The 20,788-nt window shown below is 40.0% G+C and overlaps 1 protein-coding gene across 1 annotated transcript in view; it reads left to right on the forward strand.

Annotated features, from left to right (window-relative positions):
- The window catches only part of Slc9a4 (solute carrier family 9, subfamily A (NHE4, cation proton antiporter 4), member 4), a 54,857-nt gene extending 34,354 nt beyond the window's left edge, over positions 1–20,503 (forward strand). The window contains exons 8-12 of the mRNA XM_013019777.1: positions 1,348–1,509; positions 8,768–8,864; positions 15,244–15,375; positions 16,046–16,133; positions 20,145–20,503. Of these exons, the coding sequence (XP_012875231.1) occupies positions 1,348–1,509; positions 8,768–8,864; positions 15,244–15,375; positions 16,046–16,133; positions 20,145–20,503 (838 nt within the window). The remainder of the gene's footprint in view (positions 1–1,347; positions 1,510–8,767; positions 8,865–15,243; positions 15,376–16,045; positions 16,134–20,144) is intronic.
- Positions 20,504–20,788: the final 285 nt, after the last annotated feature.

A 20,788-nucleotide genomic window follows, 5' to 3' on the forward strand; every position in this document is an offset into this window, starting at 1 on the left:
TCAGATTTCTAAACTGATATGTTTTTTTTCTTGGACTTAGACTCATGGAGATAGATGTATCTAGTGACAAAGGACAGGTCATTACTAAGTGGTTGGTAGCAACTGTCATGAGCATGTGTGAGATTATGACAGGGATCTGAAGAGAAGATGCTGACTAAATACAGAACTCTGAGAAGCTTTGAATCATGTAGATTAGGCAGAGGGAGGGCAGAGAAGACAAGAGAAGGGGGTCAGGAAGGCTAGGGGGGAAGCAGGAGTGAGGAGAGGTGGAAGGCACTTAGGGATAACAGATTGAGTATGGGGTCAGATAATGACAGACATTGGGTTTGAACAGCACAAGGTAAAGTATGCTCAGCAGGAAGAATGTTTAACATATTATGAAGAAGAGGGAGATGATCATAGTGGACTGAGGAACACCAGGGCCAAGGGGGGGTTACTAATTGAAAAAAGTATTAGGTATGATCTGAGCCCAACAGATCACGGAGGTCAGGAGGTCTGCCTGCCACACTTGTAGAAGACATAATAGACAGAATCTGTTCACCTAATATTCCAAGAAGCCAAATACCAGATAAGAATACCAACAGCCCAGCAAGCCATGTTTCTTTCCAGGAAATAATGCAGGAAACAAACTACTCTTTCCATACGACATGATTAGAAATGTTGAAAATTCCAACTCCAAACCAATGTCCAACTGTGAACAGGTGACACATGCATGCACACAGCTCAGACTAAGGGGCTCACCAGAAGTTTGCTACAATAGTCAGTGGCCTTCAGTGTCTAGCCTATTCAGAGTTTCCATCATTCAGACTTTGGGGATGTATGTGGGCTTTCTTTCCCTCCTTAATTGGCAAGATTCAAAGTGATCTGAACATAATGGAGTAAAACTACTGTAACTACCAGACTATTTAAACTTACTGGGTTCTGCTTGAATAGGCAACATTACTGTAAGTACAACCACTGTTGTTATGAGCTATTAGAATGGAACACTTGTTCAAAAGCCCCCTTCATTTCTTCTCTTACAATTGGCTCTGAGCAAGCCTCAGTCTCCCTTGCTTCACACTGAGGCACACTTTTGGTCCTAATTGCAATTTGTCCCTTTTTTCTGTTACTCATTTTTCAATGTATTCAGGCAAGCAGGCCATTATTTCTTTCTTTTTTAAAATAAATGTGTAAGTACTATACATTTTTTGGAGACTATTCAAATGCTAAGAATTCCAGGCCACTACAATGTTGATGTTTTTCAGAGTAAAGTTCACTCTTCACTCGTAGCTTGTTTTTAAGGGAAAAAAATATGTTTACATGATATAAAGAGATTAAAGATTTCCAAAATGTTGTTTTCAATTTTAGGTTTAAGAAATTTGATCATAGGTATCTACGGAAAATCCTAATTCGAAAGAACCAGCCCAAATCAAGCATTGTTTCTCTGTATAAGAAGCTGGAAATGAAGCAAGCTATTGAGATGGTAGAAACTGGGATACTAACTTCAACAGCTTTTTCCATTCCCCATCAGTAAGTCCTATCGGCTCTTGGTCTTGACTTTCAATGTCAGAATTCCAGGGAGAACTAACCATGGTTCCATTTAAGGGTTGGACCAGGGAGGAGAGAAAAATAGAGTATTTTAATCAGCATCCTATTACTACAACTAATACCCAAAATGATAGCTTTAGGAAGAGAAAAGATTTATTTCAGCTAAGAGTTTTGGAGGCTTCAGTCACAATTGGTTGATCAAATTGCATTTGGACTGGTAGAGGGATGGCACATTTTAGCAGCAATCCATGACAAAACTGTTCACATAGAAGAAGTAGGGTCTTTGGGGCTGGGAAGGTGGCTCAGTGGTAGAGCGCTTGCCTTGCATGCATGAGGCCCTGGGTTCAATTCCTCAGCAATACATAAGCAAAAAGAAAAAAGGCAGAAGTGGCACTGTGGCTCAAGTGGTAGAGTGCTAGCCTTGAGCTGAAGAGCTGAGGGACAGTGCCCAGGCCCAGAGTTCAGGCCCCATGACCGGAACCCCCCCCAAAAAAGAAGAAGTAGGGTCTGGGGTCCCAATATGCCCCCCAACAGTCCATCTCTAGTGAATTGACAGGGTTCCCCTCTGTGAGGCACCATCTCTTGAAAGGTTCCATGATTTCCCAATAGAAATTCTAGCTTGGAATGGATAGGAATTTGACACTTATCCAAACCATAACAACGAGGAAGGAATCATAAAGAAAAAAAACAACTAAAAACCAAATGCTGGCCTTTTGTGATTTGATTAGAATGTTTTATCCAGTTTCATAGGACATTTTTTTTGGCAAAACTTGCCTTCTTGCAGTATATAACATCTTCCTTTAAGTGAGAGTGTGGATTTACAGAATGGAAGCATTTGTGTTCAAGCACATGCTTGAATTCAGGGTCTGGGTGCTATCCCTGGGTTTCTACCACTTGAGCTACACTTCCGCTTCCGACTTTGTTTTTGATGATTAATTGAGATAAGAGTCTCATAGACTTGGCTTCACAGACTTGAATCATGATTCTAAGCCTCCTGAGTAGCTAGGATTACAGGCATGAGCTTAGTGGAGGCATATTTTATAAGATTTTCTTTATTCTCTTGAAGAGATATCTCCACCCTCTCACCTTGTTCATTTAACTCAGAATATTTTTCCCATAAGTAATTTTCTTCCTCTCTTATATTGACAAGTTTGATTTCTGAGATGCCAACTTGGATTTGGGGATGTATCCGTCAACCATGTATCATGGTAACAAAATGCCTGACACAGAATATTTATAAAGTAGAACGGTTTATCTTGGCTTGCAGTCAGGGAGATTCAAGTCTAAGATCAGGTGGTTCCAGTTGTTTGGGCCTCTGGTGATGGTTGCATATGATATCAGGAATCCATGTTGGAGCCAATGTTCACACCTTAAGCTAGAAATCGGAAAGAGAAATAAAGAAACTGGGGCTCCACAATTTCCTTAAGTTATACCTGTGATCTAAAATTCTCTCAAGTGGCCCCACCCCTTAAAGGTCCACAGGCCCTCCCAACACTGCCACCCTGGGTATGAAGCTATGACACATGAGCCTTTGAGTGATGCTCATCATAGTCATAGTAAGGGATAAGTGTTGGTAGTAAGAGGTGTGGTAGCTGGTGAGTTGTTTAAAGATTAAAAATGAATTTGTAGTTGTATATAGGGGCAAAGTCCATCTAAGATTGTGAGATTTGCCTTGAGTCTACCTGAGGCCAGCTTAGGAGTAGAGATTTAACTGACTTCCTGGTGAGAAGAGGGGGTTGAGGTGGAAACAGGATGCATGGAAAGACATGCATAGAACTCCATCATTACATGACATTTTCTTTAAACTATGTCCCGTCTCTTCAACTATCTGCTAATCAGTTGTCCTCAAAACTGGCCAGATTATTTTCTTAGAGTTGTTATTATTTCCTTAAAAACTTGTTTCAACATTACAAGAATCAATTCACTCCTCTAAATGTCCCATAGCCTTCCAAGGAATGGTTTATAAATTGGAGAAATTAATCAGAACATATATTTAGGGAAAGGAACACCAACACCCTTCCATGCTGTCATCTTCAGCAAGTAATGATTCTTGATCACAAGCTTCAATGATGTCCTCACATTAGAAAAGCAAGTTGAGAGCAGAGCTAAGAATAGGCAGCAATAAAATCATCACAAACTGCTGGGTGTTATATTTCAGATTACACTTTCCTCCCTTACCTGTTGATGAATCAGAAACATCATTGCTTTCTTATAGGGCTTTGGGAAGAAATCTAAACTTGTGTCTCCAAGGTTATCTCAGTTTTATAAAATGCCACTTTCTGCCTTATTTCTCAGTGAGCCTGTTTCTGTGGCTTGTTTGTTTGTGTTGTGCAGCTCATCACATGGCTTTAAGGGAACTTCTGGTACTAAAATGGGAAAGTTGCTAACAAATATTTATTGGCAAGCTACCCTGAGCCATAAGTGGAGCCAGGGGCAACAGGAAAAAATCAGGAATGTTAATCTTGTTTTCATTCAGAGTGTTGCTATTTTATTCATCAAAGATCTTTTTGTATTTTTCCATTCTAAAATACTGTATTCAAATAGTCAAAGTTGTGCTTAATGATTGAACCTTTTTATTTCCCCCTATAACTTTGCACTTTAGCTCCAGTCCTGATCACTAGATGACACCATACTCCAGCAGGGTCAGGACATTGGTGAAAAATAAAGGAAGGGGGTGAATGATGTAAAGCCTAACAAATAGGAAGCTGTGCAACTGTGTGAGAGGTGTGTCCTCTGTGGTCATCTGGTCTGTGACCTGCTCACTGGATGATGAAGAGTTAATGCAGTGGTCTTGGAGAGCTGGACAGCTCAAGAACTTCCTGATTGGGTTTGCTCTCTAGTTATGTGAGCACTTGGTCTAGGAATGCAAAGGTGCTTATCTCAAATGAGGATCATGCTAAACCATGGTATGAAATCTTTGTATTATATTGCATTGGCCATAAGCAACTCCTTCAATTTCTAACCAAGATTCCCTCCCTTTCCCTTCAAGTTAATTATTGCTTCAGAGCTTGATTCAAGATATTAAGGATAAGATATTTTCTTATTTTACTTTATGCACTTCCTATGCCTCAATCTAGGTAGTTAACTGGGTGAGATATTTTAAAGTTTATGTTTAATACAACTTTATTATATTTAAATTTCTTTTATTTGATCTCATCAGAAACCTTGCAGTAACGTCAAGAGAAAGGAATTCCTCTTCTGAGATCAAAGTGACTAAATTCTGAAAAAAAAACAAACTTTCATACAATAATAGGAAAATGAAGTGTGTACTCAGCTCGCTTTTTATTATTCTGCATGGGATGATAACAGTAAAATGCACAGATATTTCTTTTCTTTAGAAGTTTAAGCAATTGTTCTACCAAAGGTTTAGATTTCCAAATTCTTTGACCTTCAAGAGAAAGCTACTGTCAAGGTTGTCTGTGGCATGGGTTGGACTATGTTGATCCTGTGGACCTCTGTTACTTTAAAGCATACTATTTATAATTATTATTTTCAATTATTTTAAATAAATTAAAGTTATTTTCAATTCAGTCTCACCCTCTGGAACATGTAGTACACATATATATTATTTTTTAAAATATAAATCAGCTCATCTCATCTCATCTACAATGGTAAACTAGTTGAAAGTATTAGGTGCAGGTGGTTCATGCCTGTAATCCTAGCTACCCAGGAGGCTGACATCTGAGAATTGTGGTTAGAAGCCAGAATAGCAGAAAAGGCTATGAGACTTATATCTCCAGTTAGCCATCACAAAAGTTGGAAGTAGAGGTGTTTTTCAAGTGGTAGAGTGACAGCTTGAGCAAAAATGCTAAGTACAATGCCCAGGATCTGAGTTCAAGTCCCAGTACTGTCACACAAAATAAAATAAAATAAATACAACAAAGTATTAGAAGACAGGAACTTAAAACAATTGAAAATAGTCAATCTGAAAAATTATGTTGGCTAATAGTATAGATATATTAAAGTATTTATAAATATAAAGGCATAACAAACTATAATTTATGTATCCTCAATGTATTATGTTTTGAAAGTCCTTTACTATATAATTTATTTTTAAGTATAAGTAATTTTATTGAAAAATTTTAAGTTCTTTACTTGATCATGTATAAATCAATAGGTGTAAGTTCAAATTTCTGTGTTCTTACAAGGCTGACTTTAACATATATCTTCTGATGTTGAATGTTGTGCATTTGCTCAGCCATGGCACTCACTTAAGGTCATCCTGGTGGCCTCTATAAAGGACACAAAGCAGATATGTGCACAGAGTATCTAGTGGGCAACATTGCGGATGAGGGCTACCAGATTTCCAGTCATCTACACATAGTCTATCCACAGTCTTCATATCTAAGCTATGCCAACATGCAGTCTTCTAAGTGACTCAGGTTACATGATTTGATCTTTGGCAATTATACTATGCATGAATATAATATTGAATTAAGATTTATTTTTGTCAGTCACTGGGCTTGAACTCAGTGTCTGAGTGCTGTGCATGAGTTTTTTTGTTTTCAAGGCTAGTACTCTACTACTTGAGCCACAACTCATGTGAGATTAGAGCCTCCTTCCTGCCTGGGCTGGCTTTAAACTGTGATCCTCAGATCTCAGCCTCCTGAGAGCTAAGATTACAGCCATAAGCCACTGGTACCTGGCTATAGAGCTTCCCAAATTTGTATAGTACCTCAAAGAAAGAACGAAAGAAAGAAAGAAAGAAAGAAAGAAAGAAAGAAAGAAAGAAAGAAAGAAAGAAAGAAAGAGGGAAAAAAGAGAAAGAGAGAAAGAAAGAAAGAGAGAGAGAAAGAAAGAAGAAAGAAGAAGGAGAGAGGGAGGAAAGAAGGAAGGAAGGAATAATGAAGGAGGAAAAGAGGAAGTTATAGAAGTATGGACTTGTATTCAAATACATTTGAATTCATATTTTCCTAGTTTAATTTTAGTTACCATGAAAGAACCATAGAACTTTTTATAAGGTGACTAATATTTCCTTTGTGGGTAATACATAAATGCTCCAGGGACTAGCGCTTAAGATTATTGTTCGCATCGTTTGATCTTAACATCATCACCCATTTAGTTTTCTTTGGACTGTGTTTTCCCATGCTGGTGATGTAAGCATTCAGAGGATGTCGGGATGAGTGACATGAAGAAAGCTCCATGTATGGACTCCCTCGAGTTCACCATGTCTCTGTGTAATTGTACCATCACGTCGATCGGGATGAGGGGATGCCTTTGAGACACCCTATTACTCATTCTAGTCAGCAGCCTGCATAGACTTAATTAGTCTGGGCTTTCCCCAAGTGGTCAATTATAAGCTGGAATTAGTGCCAAGTTTGATCCACTGCTATATCAAGTTTCACTCTGCGGTTCTCTTTATCAGTGGGTTTTTTAAATTTGTTTTACTATGAACACAGAAAATGGAACTGTTTGACTAGCTGGTGTTTCTGTTTAGCAGTACATTACACCTTCCATAACAAAAGAATGTGTTCAGATTGTGACAGCGTGTGACAGCACCTAAATCAGAATAAATTTTATTTGGAGGACATTTATATAGTTAGGTTGAAATGCTCTGATAATAATGTTTATATCACCAAGGAAGGTAACTGAGTACCCATACAGGTGACATTTGCAGCTGTAAGATAGAGAAACTCTGATTTCATTGAGTTTGTATGACGAACAATCTACAGATAGCATTTCTAAATAAAATCATAGCATACTATGATATCCAGTATCCAACTCTTTAAACATATATTATCAGTTGTTCATTACTTTCAAAGATTTCTGGCCATATTGCTACTACCTTTTGGGAAAAAAATACTTGAAGGTGGCCTGTGTTGAAACTGCTTGTTGAAATATGATCAATATTCTTAGAACATGTATTAAGCAGATGCTGAGGTCATAAAAACTCTCAAGATCACTGCAGCTAGAGGAAACAAGCAAGAACACACACACACACACACACACACACACACACACACACACACACACACACAAAACCCTCCATGAGGCCATATGCAAGATGCTTCAAGATAGTCAAGATATTAAGGTATTAAAAGAAAGACTTAATTTTCCTTAGTTCTTCTTGCTTTTTTGTGAAAATGTTAGACAATTTTATTCACAAAGGAATTCATCCAATCTGATAGAATGAGTTATCACTAGGGTGAGAATTGCTTTCTCTTTTTGTTCTCATGTTCTACAATGAACATATACTTCTAGTGTAATAAAAATGTTTTCAATATATTAGTTGAGTACTCATAGCTCAGGAGTCTGAGATCTAGAAGATCATGGCTTGAAGCCAGCCTTGGCAGAAAAGCTTGTAAGATTTTATGTTCAAAATAATTAGCAAAAGCTGGGATGAAGGCATGGCTCAAATGGTAGAACACTCGTTGAGCAAGTAAGCCAAGCAAGTTGGAGGCACTGAGTTTAGATACTAGTACTGACAAAAAAAATGTACTGCCATTAGATTGTAATCAAATACAGTTGTCACATGGAAATTCTTCCAATATCCATGCTCTGACTTTAAAATCCTCTCAGGACAATTGTGCATTGACTGCTAACCCAAGCCTGACCTCAGTTTTAAACTTCTCTGGGAGTGCATGGTACCAGTCCTTCAGAGCTGGGCCAACTCTAATAGATTAAGTTGCTAATTCTCTTTATAAAATGTGATTTCCAGTTTTGAAATCGTCTTAAATTAAAATCCCTACAGGTGTTATTCATAAATGAAAGCATTCATGTAGCATCTCTATCTCTTATAACAGCATTTCTCAAAATATGTTATGTTGATGGTATTGGTCTGTTAATCACCTGACCACAATGAGATCAAGCACATAATTAATAAAGAATTAATCTTTGAGTAAGTTATTTCTGTTTAATGTAACTGTAAAATATTGGGATTTCATTTTTTGGTAAAATTTTCTGGTAATTGATTTTTAATATATTCTGCAAATATTCCAATTTGTGACATTTTAGAGTAAAAAAGTAACCATTATTATCATGAATCCCTTTGTATAAAACAAAGGACAGAGTAGTTACCACAAAAATACTATAAAGGAATAACATTTTTTGAAAATTTAAGTCAAAACTCAGGTTGTGACATCTCAAATGAGTTTGCTAAAATATTAGAAATGGTTATGTAAAAATACAGTTCTGCCACTTAAGAGGTTCTTGTCACAAAAGGCCAAAGTAGTTCATGTTTCTGGTGCCTCTGGCCAATGTGAAAGAAAAACACTCAGCTTTCTTCCAATGATCTTTCCAGGACCCGGAGAATACAGAGAATCAAGCGTCTTTCCCCTGAAGATGTGGAGTCCATGAGAGACATTCTGACACACAACATGTACCAAGTTCGACAAAGGGTATGTGTGGGCTCTCCACCTTGCCCCTGCACCTGTTCTTGGAACCAGTTCTTTCAGGAATCTGTTCCTGTTCACATTGTCCTCACTAAAGCAGCTTTCTGTTGAACCAGTTCTCTCTGCTTGGTTTTAGAGAACAGAAAGGCAATTGTTAGGTTTCTCCTCAAAACCTGGCACCTGCGGCATAAGGGGAGATGCAAATCCAGTTGCTGTCTGTAGGGGTCAGGCTGCCCCAATCCTGGGGCTTGGCTCTTTCCAGAACCTGAGGGTCAGGAACACAGCTCAGAATAAAAGATGGCACAAAGACACTAATGACCTCTGAGTTGCCTCAATGGTGTGCAATTTAATGAATGGAATAAAAGACGAAAGTTGAGTTCATACTGATTTTACAATCAAGAAAGCCAGAATAAGAGAGAAAGATAGCTGGGATCCAGTGGTTCATGCCTGTAATCTTAGCTACTCAGGAGGCTGAGATCTGAGGGTCACAGTTCAAAGCTAGCCTGGGCAGGAAAATCCGTGAGACTCTTATCTCCAATTCACTACCTGAAAACTGGAAGTGGTGCTGTTACTCAAGTGGTAGAGAACTTGCATTAGCTGAAGAGCTCAGGGATAGCACCCAAGCCCAGAGTTTAAGTCCCAGGACTGCTAGAAAAAGAAAGAGAGAGAGAAAGAGACAGTGAGAGAGAGAGAGAAAGAGAAAGAGAGAGACAGAGAGAGATGGAGAGAGAGACAGAGAGAAAGAGACAGACAGACAGAGACAGAGAGAGAGAGAGACAGAGAGATTAGATATCTTAGGGGACAGTGGGTACAACCTTCAGAAACTTTGACCAAAGAGCAGTTAAATGCCATTTGTGTATACGTTTTCCAAGTTTTGAGGACTCAGTTGTGAATCCTAATCCTTGGGATTCATTCTAATAAGATGTTCATTGTGACTATGATCATCATTTTAATGGTGATTAATGATTAAAACACTAATCAAACTCTTCATTTTTAAGTAGCAGATACTGGGATTAGTGTAGCTGATGTTTCAACTTGTTCAAGGTCACACAATAAATCCCAGGCCAAAACACAGATGTGCCCATCTAGGCAACATTCTTTCCGTAACTCCAGACTTACATAATCCAGTGAAAGTAAGTAAGCGTTCAGTGGTGTCCTTTTCCAGAAAGTTCAATGACTAAGGGGTCAGAGTCAGAGAAAGACTCAAGACTAGCTGAAGGAATGTAGGTCAGGTTCAATGATATGTAGAGTAAATTCCACAGCTTTCAAATCATTCCAAGTGAAACTGTTTCAGTCAGTGGATCACATTCAGCCCTCAGTAAATAGATCAGCACTTCCTGGTTTCAAGAATGTAGACAGTTTAATAGGGTCAGGGACCACAAGGTTCCCTATAGTCATCTTTTCCACCAGTTTGATGAATGAAGGGAAAGGGTCTGAAAAGGAGGCAGAGATCTTGAAACTCTAATCCTGTTTGAAATGGTCCATCACCCATATTCTTTCTCCTTCCCTAATTTGGATTCCCAGATAATCCCTCCTTCCTTGGTGAATTTCCTCCTCTATCCAGCCTCCAGAATTTTCCTTTCTAAGCTATCCATTACTTCCCTTCTGTGTTGTCCCCAAATTTGAATTTGCTAACCTCATGTATTTATCTACTTAGCACCCTGGGGTGTCAAATGAAGAGAAGGTGGATAATGGATAGAACTCAAGTTATAAAACATGAGAGGCAGCTGGGCACTGGTGGCTCACACCTATAATCCTAGCTACTCAAGAGGGTGAGATCTGAGGATCACAGTTCAAAGCCAGCCCAAGGCAGGAAAGTCTGTGAGACTCTTATCTCCAATAAATCACCAGAAAACTAGAAATGGTGCTATGGCTCAAGTGGTAGGGAGCTAGCCTTGAGCTGAAGAACACAGGGACAGCGCCCAAGCCCAGAGTTCAAGCCCCACAACCGACAAAAACAAAACAAAAAACAAAAACCCATGAGAGGCCTTTTGCTTCTACTGTCAGCACTTTGATAGTGCTACTCACTGGCTCTTCTTTTTCCTGTTTCCAGCTTTCTAAGGACCATGAGAATCTTCTCTTCTGTCCTGTCCTTTTGTTTTCTTGAAGGAACAACCATCTTGAAAATGTAACCTCAGACAATTGTATATCTGCTCTTCTTAGAGGACAATCAATTTTTTTTTTTTTGTCAGTCGTGGGGCTTGAACTCTGGGCTAGGCATTGTCCCTCAGCTCTTCAGCTCAAGGCTAGTGCTTTACCGCTTGAGCTACAGTGCCACTTCTGGTTTTCTAGTGGTTTATTGGAGATAAGATTCTCATGGACTTTCCTTCCCAGGCTGGCTTTGAACTGTGATCCTCAGATCTCAGCCCCCTGAGAAGCTAGGATTACAGGCAGGAGCCACTGGCGCCCGGCTTAAAATTTTTAAGACTTGATACAAGAATGTGTAAATAGCCATCTGAAGTCTTTAAGCCTAGTCAATGGGTACAGGCCTGGTAGTTAGGCATTTGTCATGCTTTGGAAGAAATTGTCCATGCTTTGGAAGAATCTTACTTAGGAGACAGGAGCCACTTCAGGGAAGAGCCAACAGTATTTCAGAGTTTGACTTTGGGAGATGCTAAGACACAGTTAATATGAAACCAAACAGTACTACTGGATTTCCAGCCATTACTGTGGGAAACCCCTCCCCTCAGTCCAAGATGGAATCCATGGGGGTGAGAGGTAGAGAAAGATTAATATCTGGAGATTGTCAGTGGGATAACAGTAGGGCAAGTTCTATGGAACAGACTGGGATGGAGTCTCAGAAGTGCTCTTCTACACTCACAACAAAACAAATCATTCTCAGTCTAAGCCTAAGGAGAGTCATACACTATACACAGTTACTGGAGTAGGTTACATAATCAGATTGCTTCCAGAATTTCTATATACTTCCAGAGAAAGAAAGCAATGTATTCAACTTATTTCATTTTGCTCAATTTTTGTTCTCCTCAGCAAAGACTGCACTAGGCTTTAGGAACACTGCACAATGCAATGCAAAGCATTTTCTACCATTGAACTCAAGGTTCTGATGGGGGAAAAACAGACTTCAACTAATCATCAGGTCTTTCATCGGAGGCCAAAATTGGAGGAGGGGAGAGAAGAAACAAGCATACATATTACATGCATAGAAAATTTTAGGCTTCCTTCTAATGTTCAAAATAGCAAACAACAATCATTTGTTGAGACACATTACAACTCAAAGTATCAAAATATTACTTAAAATATATCCTCCTTCCAAATCTAGGAATAGGAAATAGCTTCTAGCAGTAAATGCACATACACTTGCACACATATACACATACACAAGCATGCTCACACACTGAATTCAGATTTATATAACTTTAGCAATGATGAAAAATTATAAAATTTGTTTATATATTCTGACTCAATACTAATTTTTGTGCCAATACGAAGGGCATCTTGTTCTCATTTGGCTTTTTTTTTACTCAACATTGACACTCTGCCTTTCAACCATACCTCCACTTCCACTTTTTGATGGATAATTAGAAATAATGGTCTCACAGACTTCTCTTCCTGGGTAGACTTTGAACCTCCATTCTCAGATCTCAGGCTCCTAGGCAGTTAGAATGAGAAGTGTGAGCCACCAGCACCCATCTATTTATGAACTATTTCAATGGTAGTGTCATATTATTTTAAGATATTCCAGTATAGGGGCTGGGAAGGTGGCTCGGTGGTAGAGCGCTTGCCTTGCATGCCTGAGGCCCTGGGTTCGATTCCTCAGCACCACATAAGCAAAAAGAAAAAAGCCAGAAGTGGCGCTGTGGCTCAAGTGGTAGAGCATTAGCCTTGAGCTGAAGAGCTGAGGGACAGCGCCCAGGCCCAGAGTTCAAGCCCCATTACCGGACCCAAAAAAAAGAAAAAATTCCAGTACACAAAATACAAAAAGTATAAAGGCCTGTCTGTAAAGATGGTAGGTAAGAATCCATGTTTCAAACTGTCTTCATAATTCATTTTTTGCCAAATTATTGTCAGAATATGGCAATTTGTTAGAAGTGACAGAGCCATATACCAGTGGCATATGCCTACAATCCTAGCTTCTTGGGGGTGCTAAGAGGTATGCAGGAAAGACCCATCCTAAGCCAATATTTGAGCATGATGGTGTGTGCCCATCTCCTTAGGAAAAAAGGAAACTTAAAATAGGTGGATTATGGTATAGGCATAGACTTAGCAAAAAAGAATGACCTTATCTCAAAATACTAGATGCAAAGAGGATGGAAGTATAGATTGGCAGTGGAGCACCTGTCTAGGGAATTCTGTTCTGCTAGTACTTCCACACAAACCAAAAAAGGGGATGATAAAGAATTCCTATTAGGGGCTGCGAATGTGGTAGAGTGGTAGAATGGTAGAGTGCTTGCCTAGCATGTATGAAGCCCTGAGTTTAATTCCTCAGTACAACATAAACAGAAAAAGCTAGAAGTGGTGCTATGGCTCAAGTGGTAGAGTGTTAGCCTTGAGTGAAAGAAGCTCAGGGACAGTGCCCAGCCCCTGAGTTCAAGCTCCAAGACTGGCAAAAGAAAAGTCATTCTTTAGCCAGGAGCCGCTGGCTCATGCCTATAATCCTAGCTACTCAGGAGGCTGAGATCTGAGGATCACAGTTCCAAGCCAGCCTGTTCAAGAAAGTCTGGGAGACTTTTATCTCCAAGTCATCACCAGAAAACCCAGAGTGATGCAGTGGCTCAAGTGGTAGAGCACTAGCTTTGAGTCAAAAGGCTGAGGGATAGTGCCCAGGCCTAGAGTTCAAGCCCCAAGACCCTCAAAAAAAAGTTTCTATTAAGAAAATCAGAAAGGCAACTTTGCTTCTTCCTCCATGTTCTCTTTGATTTATTCCTTCTTTGTAGAACGACTTTGAAGCAATTGTTAGTTTTATGAGAATGCATTCAGTAGGATAATAAAAATCTACTTGATTGGATGCACATTCACTAAACAATAAGCTAAAACCCAATGAAACCCTCAAGGCTCTGGCTGTCCCCTAATCTCTCTTATGAATACCATTTGTGCAGCCAGAAACTTGCTCATATCATCCCAGACCAACTGAGAGCCAAATACAAATCCACATAGTAATGATGCTTAACATCTTAAGAGTCAACATTTTCTTTTCTCACCTCTAGGCTCATACCATAGCATCTTGGAATGAATGCTCTATATCTGAGGACACCTGGCTTTTAAGGGTAGACTCTCCATTCCAGGGAAGGCTGTCCATGGCCCATTCCTATTGTTCTTTGTCCCTCCATTCCCATCTCTTACTACACTTTAGGTGATATACTTCATTCTCACGATAACAAAACCATTCCTGCGTGTTTCCCAGTGTTCCTTCTGCTTTCCCTTCAAGCTTGTTAACAACTCTTTGCTCCTATGCTTCTTTCTGTGACTTATCCCCAGGATAACATCCACTGATCTTTCAAGACTAACTTCAGTGAAATACACCCATCCCATCTAAGGCCTTTACTCTACAGTGCCTATTTAATCCTCACTGAGCACATATTATGTCCCTACACACTGACTCCTCCAGAAGACTGTAAAGATTTTTGGAGTGAGAATTCTGATTCACTTGTTTGAAAAAAAAAAAAAAACCATGTGTTTTGGCTTTGTCACTTGTCACACCACAGACTATTCATTCTATTGCAATTGGAATAAAATTAACACCTGCAGTCTCAATCCTCTTATCCAGTGGGACTATGTAGTTTAACATAATGTTACCCACTAGCCCCAAGAAAACTTGGCATTCACTGATGAACCTGGGGTGAGACACAAGGGAAGAAGCACTAGTTAAGAATCTTACAGGTTAGTTAAAGTATCCATGTCAGCCCATGGTCCATGATAAAGGCTAGGAAGAAATTAATCATAAGCTTATCATCCATTTAATTTGATAAAGTATATTTTTTATCTCTGCTTTATCCTACTGGTTTGATACAAGGTTTCTTCCTTTCAGAAATTGGTTGATTTTTTTTTAGGGTGTGGAGGATGTATTTGTTTACTTCATTAGTATAATTAAAAAATAGAAATCCTGTGGAAATTTCCAGAGTGGTTTTTATATCCTTCTTATCCATCAAATCAAAATGCCTAAGAGTTACTGGCCTGACATTAAAACTCCGTGTGGGAAAGAAGGGTGGGACACAAGCAAGCTCTAAGTACGTTAGTGTGTATGAGGCCATGGAGACTTTGATTCAGCTCACAGCCTTTCCTCAGGTGGGCATTAGAGGCAGCTGTGTTCCAAACATTGCTCAGCAAAGGTGCTGGCCATCTCAGGTGCACCCTGTATCAACACCTCCTGGGGCTGAATGCCACACTACAAGCGTTCTTCTTACCTGTCAATCCATTCTCTCTGTAGACCCTGTCTTACAACAAATACAACCTCAAACCCCAATCAAGTGACAAGCAGGCTAAAGAGATTCTGATCCGCCGCCAGAACACCTTGAGAGAGAGCATGAAGAAAGGCCACAGCTTGCCTTGGGAAAAGCCGGTATGTGGATACTGTGGGCATGGAACATTCTTCAATGTACAGATGTTTATCATCTGATACCTTGGGCTTTGCAGGGTGAACCGTCACCAGCCACAGTCTATTGCCAAAGATCTGCAAAGGCAAGATTGGGCAAGAAAGGACACAAAGGCCGTCTCCCCTCCCTGGGTCCAGGTCTTCTGGGCATCTGCCTAGGAAATAAATGGCAGTGTACTGCCCTCTTGCGTAGGTTGAGTCCTGAGCCAGACCTAATGGTGGCCCTGAGATTTCTTTTGGATTAGAGCCTCTGGCCCTCTTAGAGGGTTGTGACAGGACTTATGGGCCTCGTCTTCAGATCACCTACTGTGATTTGAAATACACCTTAACTCTTCCTTCTTAAGGAAGATATGTCATACCAATCGTGCTGGGATTTCCGGATGGAGGTTGGGTCTAGAGTGAACCCTAATATTGATCCTCATTCAGAGGGACCGGGGAGTAACTGAGAAAGGTTCACATGAGAGGGAAGGGAAATATACACAAACGTCTGAAGCATTCTGCTATCTTTCAATCAAAGTAACTAGAAACCAGTAACCCAAGCAAGATGCCATGGTATGTGTCTGCGTTCTTCACTTTTTTTTGCCATGTTAAGGTTCTAATTGTAGCATCTCATTCTGCTTTATATTTCTACCCACAGGCTGGCACCAAAAACATTCGCTACCTCTCCTTCCCCTACAGCCATCCTCATCCAGCAAGGAGAGAAGTGAGGGTAGAGGAATCCACAGGTAAGCTGACATATAGCTGTTCTGTTTCTTCCTGATAGAGGCAGAGGGTAAGCATTTGGGGGATTGTTAGCCAAGAGGCAAGAACAAGAATATGATATAGGGGCTTATAATAGTAACGAGAAGAAAAGACACCCCAAATTCAAATTTTATACAACTGTCATTCCACATGACCTATTGTCTTCTTTTAATTATTTCAGCCATTTAAAAAAGTAACAATGGTTCATAGCTCCCAGTTCATACAAATAGAAGCATCAGGTTAAAGAGAGCCCAGGGGCATAGTTTGTTGATCTGTATTTGAAAGATACATAAAAGGTAGAGCTAGTTAACTTTCACTGAAATGACTTCATAAATTTACTATTCAAAGCTGTTCCATTTAACACTTAGGTGAGATTCTTAAAATATCTGAAACATCTTATTGTGTTTTTTGTGGGTTTTTTTTGGGGGGGTTCGGTCATAGAGCCTGAACTCTGGGCCTGGGTGCTGTCCCTCGGCTCTTTAGCTCAAGGCTAGCACTCTACCACTTGAGCCATAGTGCCACTTCCGGCTTTTTTTTCTTTTTGCTTATATGGTGCTGGGAAATTGAACCCAGGGCCTCATGCATGCAAGGCAAGCACTCTACCACTGAGCCACCTTCCGAGCCCCCATCTTATTGTTAATAAAAAGCAAAGTTACCGTGTTTTAAATTGTGTATAAATAAGTTTGATTTTTGTCAAAAGATGGCATATAATATATAGAATATCACATATTCTCAATTTTGAGTCTCCTAATTTCTTAAGCCTTTTTCAAATCACATTGAAAATTCAAGAAAACTATACATGCAGAATTTTAGAATTACATTGTATGTATGTATATAAGTATGTATGTATGCTAGTATTAGGACTTGAACTCAGGACTTTGTATTCCTTCATGGCATTTTCACTCAAGGCTTGCACTGTACCACTTGATCCACATCTCCATTTCTGCCTTTTTGCTGGTTAACTGGAGATGATCCTCATGGACTTTTCTTCTTGGTCTTTCTTTGAAACTTGATCCTCAGAGCTCAGGCTCCTGAGTATCGGTGTAAGCCACAGCACCTGGATTTAAAAATAAATGTAATTATTCTTTCAAGTGATTGTTCTTCCGGTTTAAAAGCACGTTTCGTGTAAAAGCAATGAGTAAGAGCACTGGGTCCCACTGACTCAGCCTGTAATCCTAGTTACTTGGGAGGCTGAGATCTAAAGGTCATGGTTTGAAGCCAGCCCAGGAAAGAAGTTCTGTATAACTTTTATCTCTGATTAACCACCAAAAAAGCTGAAAGTGGAGCTGCGGCTCAAGTGTGGAACACTAATCATGAGCAAAAAAGCTCAAAGACTGAACTAGTCACTAAGTTTAAGCCCCCAGACTGCCCTCCCCAACACAAATCAATGAGTAGGAGGAAAAGATAATAAAGGAAGTTAAAACCATATGAGACCCCCAACATTCAGTTATGTCACTACAGACCACTTTGATTAGTACCCTCCTATAACTTTCTGTACTACTCTGATTCCTATTTTTCCCACACCTGACACAAAAGCAAAACACAAAAACACTGCATTGCATTATAAATAAAAATTGTTAGTCATTGTTTTGTAATTTTTATTAATTTCCTAATTCTTTCAACAGGATCATGTGTAAGTTTCATGGGGCCTGAACTCTGGGCTGGGCACTGTCCCTCAGCTCTTCAGCTCAAGGCTAGTGCTCTATCACTTGAGCCACAGCGCCACTTCCAGCTTTTTCAGATTTCATATTCATTTTAAATTTTGTACTCACTTAGATGTGTTCAACTGATTCTAAATGTCATATAGATAAGAGTGGTTAGATTATCCTCTTAAGTACAAAAAGTAATGAAATGGATTTAGTTTATGAGAATTACATGACCAGTAATAAGGAATTATAATAGTGATCAGTAGGTGACAGAGATAGTCCTTTGGCGTAGTGAGGCTGATATACCACAAATCAACACAATTGGTTAGTGGGATCCACCTTCTCCCCACTACTAAGGTCTTTCTACACTAGGAGAAGGGCAGGAAACAGCCAAGGAGTTGGAGGGGAGACTTTAGAACAGGATTCCACTTGTTGCAGGCAGTGGCTGGTTATCTAGGCTGAGATTCAGAAAACAACTCCCTTGCTCTCCAGTTTCAGTACATGCTTTGCTCTGAATGTCTGGGGGTCTTCATGATAGCTTTGGGAGGACCCAAACATATCTTCCAAAACATTATTTGCCTTCGGAACTCACTTGTGTTGTACTTAGTAAGACTGCATCTTTTAACCCTTTGCAAGTCCTTAGATGGCTAAAAACCCATGCAGCCTGAGGTCTATGGTAGAGGAAAAACAAAAGAGGAGGTAACAATGATTGATAGGAAATGTACTCATTACCTTGCTCATGTAACTATAACCCCTCTGTACACTATTTTTACAATAAAAAACATAAAAAATGAAAAAAGCTCTGGAGAAAGAGAGTGGTGGCAATTTAACAAGTATAAATGCTCTTAGTTCCATTGAATTGTAGCTTTAAAATATGTGTGTGTGTGGGAGAGGGGGGGGGAGGAGAGAGAGAGAGAGAGAGAGAGCACATGTGTGCATGTTCATACTCATGACCTGGTCCTGAGCTTGAATTCAGGGCTTGAGGTATAGATCCACTCCTGCTTTTTGCTAGTTAACTGGAGATAAGAATCTCATGGTCTTTCCTGCCCAGGCTAGTTTAAAACTGCAATCCTCAGATCTCAACCTCCTGAGTAGCTAGGATTACAAGCCTGAGCCACTGGTGCCTGGCTTAAATGATCAATTTTTTTAATGGATAAGGTATTACATTTATCATATATTTTACAACATTTTTAAATGTGAAGAGTAATGGGAAAGTGCTGCTGTTCAGATCTGAGTCTCTGAATGCTGTGTGTTGTCACTTTCCTGTGGTGGAGCTCTGCCTTGCTCTGAGTAGAAGCTCTGTCTTGATTTAGCCCCCAGTGCCCGGGTTCAGAAGTCAAGGCTGTCAATCATCCAGAATGTGTAGAACAGACACTGGGGAGGGAGTGTTGATAGAGACATCCGCTGCTCCTGCCCTGGACTTCTTAATTCACATGTAGGCAGGATCAAGTTACCCTCTACTTTCCAGCAAGGAGGAAGAAGAGGAAGAAGAAGAGGGGAAGGGGGGCACTGGAGGAAAGCAAGCCAGGCACTGGTGGCTGTCACCATAGCTTCTCAGGAGGCTGAGATCTGAGGATGGTGGTTCGAAGCCAACAGACAGGAAACTCTGTGAGACTTTTATCTCCAATTAACGATCAACGCCCTCCCCCCACAAAAATGTGGAGTGCTAACAAGCTAAAAAGCTCATGGACAGCACCCATGCCCGAGTTTAAGCCCTATGATCAGTACAAAATAAAGAAAAAGAAATAGAAGTCCCATGTAGTATTGAGTTTCAGTTGGCCTTTCAGAAGATAAAGTAGCGGTTTTATATTTTATTTTGTTCTTTGACTGTACTGAGGTTAGAACTCAGGGCCTAAGTGTCCCTTCACTTTTATATAAAAGTTCAAGGTTGGTGTTCTACTACTTGAGTCATAGCTCTGATTCTGGCTTTTGTTGGTTAATTAGAGACAAGAGTCTCATGGACTTTCTTGCCTGTGCTGTTTTTGAACTGCGATTCTCAGATATCAGCTTCCAGAGACATTAGGATTATAGGCATGAACCATTAGTGCCCAGCAGAGTAGCTTGCTATGTCTTATGAGTTATGTCCTTGGCCAAGTAACCTGATCTTGTAAGTGGATACTACCTTATGCACATTGCAGAGACTGGCTTTTGATGCCCAGAGTGCAAGCATTTCATGCAGGTATAGCACTGTATATATGCATATAGAATATGTCCCCTGAACCTCTTAGAATAATGACTGGAACCTCAGAAGGGCTTGCTTCCTTTCAGTGTTTGCCATATGTATTCAAATCCCTAACCCTGATTTCAAATGTTGTTCGTTCCCCCTTCTTCTTCCAATGCTTTTCCTAGATGATGATGACGGCAGCGATCCAGGATACCCATCCATTATGTTTAGTTCACACTCCCGAACAGGATCCCTTCAGGAAAGACGACTGACACAAGAAATGATCCCAATGAAGAGCTTACACAGAGGAGGGAAGGCATATAATTTTGGCTACCAAAGCAACAGCAGCCGCGAAGTGCATGATGGCAGAAGCAGAAGGCTGTTTTTGAGGCCTAAGCCCCTGTTCTATGCAGTGGATGAAGAGTATGAATCTGCAGGGGACAGAGAGGAGGAGGCCTCAGCCATTCATTCCAGATGGACAACTGAGTACCGGCACGGCAGGCAACACCACAAGTCCCACAGTCCTTTGCTCCAAAGAAAATAATTCTGTCCATTAGATTGCTTCTGTGTCTTTCAAGAGTCTTTCTATTATTGGGTTAGAAGAATTTCTAGAGTTCAAAATAAGAGCTATTGAGTTTGTTTCATGAAGCTATTGGACATGTGTATATAAAAATCAAGAATGATATTTTTCATAGGACTGGGAGCAAACTTGAAGACTGAGCTCTATTCTTAACTGGTGGCTCTTTGGCAGATGAATTCCTGGTGAGTGAGAGAAGTTAACCACCTCTGGAATTAGTCACCAGGAATTCCTAAGAACTGTTCAAAACTA

This window comes from Dipodomys ordii, unplaced genomic scaffold (genome assembly GCF_000151885.1).
Source record: "Dipodomys ordii isolate 6190 unplaced genomic scaffold, Dord_2.0 Scaffold47, whole genome shotgun sequence".
Classification (NCBI taxonomy): domain Eukaryota; kingdom Metazoa; phylum Chordata; class Mammalia; order Rodentia; family Heteromyidae; genus Dipodomys; species Dipodomys ordii.